The sequence below is a fragment of the Chrysemys picta genome, chromosome 1 (genome assembly GCF_011386835.1).
Source record: "Chrysemys picta bellii isolate R12L10 chromosome 1, ASM1138683v2, whole genome shotgun sequence".
NCBI classification, from domain to species: domain Eukaryota; kingdom Metazoa; phylum Chordata; order Testudines; family Emydidae; genus Chrysemys; species Chrysemys picta.
In genome coordinates, this window is record NC_088791.1 from 357,115,093 (window position 1) to 357,122,079 (window position 6,987).

General features: G+C 48.2%; 1 protein-coding gene across 1 annotated transcript; it reads right to left on the minus strand.

Moving 5' to 3' along the window:
- Window positions 1-3,866: 3,866 nt before the first annotated feature.
- On the minus strand, window positions 3,867-4,976 carry LOC101953194 (olfactory receptor 52R1-like). The gene has a single exon (XM_005310503.3). The coding sequence runs from the start codon at window positions 4,974-4,976 to the stop codon at window positions 3,867-3,869; it is 1,110 nt and encodes a 369-aa protein (XP_005310560.3).
- Between the last annotated feature and the right edge of the window lie 2,011 nt (window positions 4,977-6,987).

The window sequence follows — 6,987 nt, forward strand, 5'->3', positions numbered from 1 at the left end:
AGGGAAGGTTGGCTTATGGGGGCGGGTTTTCATCAAGGAGAAACAAACAGAAGTTTCACACCGTAGCTTGGCCAGTCATGAACCTGTTTTTCAAAACTTCTCTGATATGCAGTGCGCCCTGCTGTGCTCTTCTAACCACCCTGGTGGCTGGCTGTGCGTAATCATCAGCCAGGTGATTTGCCTCAACCTTCCACCCTGCCATAAACATCTCCCCCTTACTCTTACAGATATTGTGGAGCTCACAGCAAGCAGTAATAACAATTGGAATATTGGTTTCACTGAGGTCTATCCAAGTCAATAAACTGCGCTAGCGCGCTTTTAAACGTTCAAATTCACATTCTACCACCATTCTGCACTTGCTCAGCCTATAGTTGAACAGCTCCTGACTACTGTCCAGGGTGCCTGTGTATGGCTTCATGAGCCATGGCATTAAGAGGTAGGCTGGGTCCCCAAGGATAACTATAGGCATTTCAACATCCCCAATGGTTATTTTCTGGTCTGGAAAGTAAGTCCCTTGCTGCAGCCATTCACACAGACCAGAGTTCCTAAAAATGCGAGCGTCATGTACCTTTCCTGGCCATGCCACATTGGTGAAACATCCCTTGTGATCAACCAGTGCTTGCAGCACCATTGAAAAGTACCCCTTTCAGTTTATGTATTGGCTGCCTTGGTGGTCCGGTCCCAAGATAGGGATATGCGTTCGGTCTATCGCCCCACCACAGTTAGGGAATCCCATTTCAGCAAAGCCATCCACTATGACCTGCACATTTCCCAGAGTCACTACCCTTGATATCAGCAGCTCAGTGATTGCATTGGCTACCTGGATCACAGCAGCCCCCACAGTAGATTTGCCCACTCCAAATTGATGCCCGACTGACCGGTAGCTGCCTGGCATTGCAAGCTTCCACAGGGCTATTGCCACTCACTTGTGAACTGTGAGGGCTGCTTTCATGTTGGTATTCTTGTGCTTCAGGGCAGGGGAAAGCAAGTCACAAAGTTCCATGAAAGTGCTCTCACGCATGGAAAAGTTTTGCAGCCACTGGGAATCATCCCAGACCTGCAACACTATGCGGTCCCACCAGTCTGTGCTTGTTTCCCGGGCCCAGAATTGGCGTTCCATGGCAGGAACCTGCCCCATTATCACCATGATGTCCAAATCGCCAGGGCCTGTGCTTTGAGAGAAGTCTGTGTCCATGTCCTCATCACTCCCGTCACCGCTCTGCCATCGCCTCCTCGCAGTGAGCAACTGGCCACTGTGAACCTGCTGTTAGTTACTCAATACCATTCCAGATGTTAGGGCAACACCTGGGATGTTCTCAACCTATTGCTTATGCTTGTGTGTGCTAAAATCAAATAAACTGCAGTGTGAGACAAGAGCACGCTTACTTGCACTACTCCTTGATCAAAGAGAATTGATGAGTTCCTGTTGATTTATTCCTTACACCTCCTGGAGTGAAATAATTAAGTTGCCCGGTTGGGGGTTCTGACAACACCGGGTAAGTGTTTCCCCCAGGCCCTACCCCCACCCCACCTCTTCCCTGCATCCTTCTATCCCCTCCCTTGAGGATGCCCCATCTCCGCTCCTCCCCCTCCCTCCCAGAACCTCCTGCATGCTGCAGAACAGCTGATCTGTGGTGATTGGGAGGCACAGGGAGAGAGTGGGAAGGGTTGGATCACAGTAACCCCCTTGGGAACTGTCAACTGATGTGCTGAGACTACCTCTGAGCCCGTTTTCCCTGCCAGCTTGGGACTTCAGTGCCGCGCCTGGTTTGAGCCAGACACGCCAGCCTGCTACAAGCACAGCCCCAGGTCTGAACTACATCCCACAAACTGCAGGCTTAACTGAAAACAGCTTAAGAAGTGCTCCAGTCTCCAACACTCGGGTACCCAGCTCCCAATGGGGTCCAAACCCCAAGTAAATCAGTTTTACCCTGTGTAAAACTTATACAGGGTAAACTCATAAATCGTTCGTCATCTCTAACACTGATAGAGAGATATGCACAGCTGTTTGCCCCCCCCCCCCCCCCGGCCCCAGGTATTAATACATACTCTGGGTTAATTAATAAGTAAAAAGTGATTTTATTAAATACAGAAAGTAGAATTTAAGTGGTTCCAAGTAGTAACAGACAGAACAAAGTGAATTACCAAGCAAAATAAAATAAAACACACAAGTCCAAGCCTAATACAGTAAGAAAACTGAATACAGATAAAATCTCATCCGCAAATATGTTTTCCAATAAGCCCCTTTTACAGACTAACCTCCCTCTAGGCTGGGTCCAGCAATCACTCACACCCCTGTAGTTACTGCCCTTTGATCCAGTTTCTTTCAGGTATCCTTTGGGATGGAGAGGCTCTCTCTTAAGCCAGCTGAAGACAAAATGAAGGAGTCTCCCAGGGGCTTAAATAGACTTTCTCTTGTAGGTGGAGATCCCCCCTCCTCTCTCCTATGCAGAATCCAGCTGCAAGCTGGAATTTTGGAGACACATGGGCAAGTCACATGTTCATGCATGACTCAGAACTTTACAGGTGGCAGCCATTGCTCACATGCTATCTTGAACGTCCCCAGGGAGACTTCTTATGTGGATTGGAGCATTCCAGGGTTCCATTGTCCATTCAGTGTTTCTTGATTGGGCACTTAACGTGCAAATTCCTTTCTTAAAAAGCTGCCCAAACGCCTTACTGAGGATACTTAAAATCAAACAAGTACACAGCCAATATTCATACTTTTGAATACAAAAATGATACATTTATACAAATAGGATTAACACACTCAGTAGATTATAAGCTTTTTAATGATATCTTACAAGACACCTTTTGCATGAAGCATATTCCAGTGACATTATATTCACTCATTAGCATATTTTCATAAAATCATATAGACTGCACAACATCACACCTGGGGCCATCGGTGAGAGAGAGGTGCTGAAGGGAGGGAGGGGAGCTTGGCTGCCAAAGGGGCTAAGCAACGGCTCATTTTTCCCATGGGTGCTCCTCTATGTAGTGATCAAAAGCGTCATGCAGCGCGTATGTCAGACTCAGCTTCACTGTTCAACTTCAGCCCCTGGGCAACGGGGGCCCTGTAGTTCCAGATACGGTGCCCTGTATGTGTCTAAATAGCCGGCTAATGGTAGCTGTGCCATTTATATTCCTCCCTGTGAGCTATCGCAGCCACCCCAGCCTCTGCCCAGCATCCCGCCTTCCCAGCTAACACAGGGGCTTATCCTTCCACCTCTCTCAGCTGTTGTCCTCCTAGCTTCAAAGCTGATCCCTTATCCTGCCCCCGAGGCCTGGCTCAGGGCAAAGAGCTCCCAGCCCATCACCATTGCAGGGACCCTGCCAGCTACAGACTCCCAGCCGGGAGGAACAAAAGGGAGCTGAAAGCTAAAGAAATAAACCACACAATGGATCTTTGCCCTCAAGACTTTGTAGCTGAGCTTTAGGGCCCACAAGCTGTATGAGACACAGTCTCACCCACCTACCACATGACCCTGCTCCCAACCCTCAGCTGCTTTTATATGGCTTCCCTGTCCACTCCTGATTTGCCTGTCTGCCCCAGCGCTGTGTCCTCACTGCACTCACTGCAGATTGCTTAGCCCCAGAGCCGAGGGAACCCAGCTGGTCGGGGAGGGAGATGGAAATGATCCAGTGAGTGATGGTGGGAGGGGACGAGTGAGCACCGGGGGTGGGATGTTTGGGGCATAGGCACAGAAGGGGGAAAGGTCTTGAGAAAAGAGGCTGGGCAAGGGGGTGTCTGGTGTCCAGGTATCAGCAAATAGAAATGTGGCAACTCTATGAGTTAGTGAGTTTTACACAAACCGATCTGCAGTTTATCACTATTACACAGCACAGTAAGGCCAGGAAAGGGTCTAATGTCTCTTTGACTGCTCAGTCAGTGATTCAGGGAAGGGGCCCAGCACCATGTCACCAGCCAGCTCTGCACGGAGCTCGGTCTGAGAGCCAGAGCACCAGGAGAAAATGTTAGTTCCTTTATAAGTAAAGAGGCGGAGCAGCCTGTCCCGGATCTGTTTGGTTCTCACCCCGTAGATGATAGGGTTTAGCATGGGGGGCACCAGGAGGTACATGTTGGCCATAAGAACGTGAAAATGCAGGGGCACATTGTGGCCAAACCGGTATGTGAGGAAGGAGAAGAGAGCTGGGATGTAAAATGCTAAGATGGCACAGAGGTGGGAGCTGCAGGTCCCAAAAGTTTTGAGCCGGGCGTCCTTTGTGGGGAGGCTGAAGATGGTCCTAAGGATCTGGGTATAGGACATGGTGATAAAAGACACATCCATACCAGTTACCAACAATGCCATAGAGAGGCTGTAGTAACTACTGATACGGATGTCTGCGCAGGCCAGTTTCACCACGGCCATGTGCTCACAGTATGAGTGGGAGATGATGTTTGTTCTGCAATATGGCCACTGCCTTGCCAGGAAGGGATGGGGGAGTGCAAGCATGCAGCCACGCAACATCACGGCCAGGCCGATCTTGGCCACCACGGGGTTTGTCAGGATGGTGGAATGTCTCAGGGGATCACAGATGGCTACATAGCGATCAAAAGCCATGGCCGCGAAGATCCCAGACTCCATCACTGCAACACAGTGAATGAAGTACATCTGGGTGAGGCAGGCACTAAAATCTATCTCCCTGGAATTGAACCAGAAGATGATCAGCATTTTGGGCAGGATGGACATAGACAGGATCAGGTCGGTGACGGCCAGCATGCAGAGGAAATAGTACATGGGAACATGGAGGCTCAGCTCTATACTCACGATGAAGAGGATGGTGAAGTTTCCCAGGACAGCTACAGCATACATGACACAGAAGGGGATGGAGATCCAGACATGGGCCACCTCCAGGCCAGGAATGCCCAGCAGGATGAAAGTGGAGGGGTTGGTGAAGTCGGTTGTGTTGGAATCTGACATGGAGTAGGGGAGAAAGTGTCCAACGCTGAGGCACAACGGTGAATCCTGCATGTACCGAACTTTCACATGGCTTCCTGTATGTGTCTAGGGTGATGGCCGCAGTACAAATGCCTGATGGAGAGACAATATTAATATAAGATAAGTTTACGGAGGGGTGGTATGATGGGATAGCCTAATTTTGGCAATTAATTGATCTTTGATTATTAGCAGGTAAATATGCCCAATGGTCTGTGATGGGAGGTTAGATGGGGTGGGATCTGAGTTACTACAGAGAATTCTTTCCTGGGTGCTGGCTGGTGAGTCTTGCCCACATGCTCAGGGTTTAACTGATCGCCATATTTGGGGTCGGGAAGGAATTTTCCTCCAGGGCAGATTGGCAGAGGCCCTGGAGGTTTTTCACCTTCCTCTGCAGCATGGAGCACGGGTCACTTGCTGGAGGATTCTCTGCACCTTGAGGTCTTTAAACCACAATTTGAGGACTTCAATAACTCAGGCATAGGTTAGGGGTTTGTTACAGGAGTGGGTGGGTGAGATTCTGTGGCCTGCGTTGTGCAGGAGGTCAGACTAGATGATCATAATGGTCCCTTCTGACCTTAAAGTCTATGAGTCTATGAGACACTACATGCAGTACTGGAGGCTGTTCTCATAGGTGAAGCAAATTGGTAGCTCTTCACACAATGGAAAATGACATTTTCACTACTCAGATAAATGAATTATGAACAACTGTCCCTACTAATGTCAATTCCATATTTTATGGTGCTCCTTCCCTCAATAATTCCTACACATTATGGTGTGGAAAACTTTAATAGGAACCAGCAAGAAATTGATCCATCATTGTTCCTTATGCCTTGTCTACACTGCAAAGTTTTTTAGCCAAAAGACAGCTTTTAAAGACAGTTAAACAGTGGAGATGTATACTCTGCAAAGCAACTTTCGATGACGGAACTCCTCAGTCTCAGTGAGATTATAAAACCACCTTGACAAAAGTTGTAAGGCTTTTTAATCAAAAATTTTGTCACCCAAGTGCCAATATAGACATTTGTACTTGATTTTATCCCAGTAATAGGCCTCCGGAAGGCATCCCACAATTCCCAGCCTGACTATTATGGTTAGTAGTTTCAATTCTGCTACCCTGCATCCAGGCAAACACCTTCCACCCACGCCCCCCTGTAAAGTCCCGGGAATATTGAAATTCCTCTTCTTGTTTGCTTGGCGTGGAGAGCTCACATCACATGTTCCCAGGTAACCACGGTGAATCCACGCAGCAATTGCCCTCCCACTTGGACCACTTCAGAGCTGCTGGATCTACTCACTATTTGGGGAGAGGAGGCGGTGCAGTCCCAGCTGTGCTCCAGTTGTTGGAATTTCGATACGTACAGGCAGATTTCATGCAGCTTGTGGGAAAAGGGCTATGATAGGAACACACTGCATTGCAGAGCAAAGGTGAAGGAGCTGATGCATGTGTACCGGAAGGCAAGGGAGGCAAATGGTTCCTCTGTTGCCCCAGACCTGCTGTTTTTATGAGGAGTTGGATGCTATCCTTGATGCAATGAAAACCAGGCTAGAGAATCCATGCTGTAGGGAGTTTCCTATTCACCTAGTTACTGAAAATCTGAGAGTGGAAAAAAACCCAAACCTTTGCCAAGACATGTGCCAGGGGAAAACATCCCAACTAGAACACAGCTCCATGGAAACACCTGCTTATTTGCTGTAGTGGCCAAAACAAAGACAATGTTCAGATGCCTAAGGAAAGGGATGGAGAATAACCTGCTCAGGATATGCACTCAGTTTTTGTCACCCAGTCTCTCACAGATAGAGCAGATAGAAAGGGGATTTCTGAGACAGGCTCTGAGAATTGAGGAGGTTACTATATGTGGGCTGAAAAGTCTGGGACTGTTTAGTTTAGAGAAGAGACAAAGAAGGGGGCATATGATAACGGAGAACAAAATGAAAGAATGGAACTGATTACATTCCAATGGACAAACAGAGAACAGTTCCCAACCGTTAATAGCAAAACTGATTAGGAGGAAAATATTAGACAGGAAAACGGAATGAAAATTGG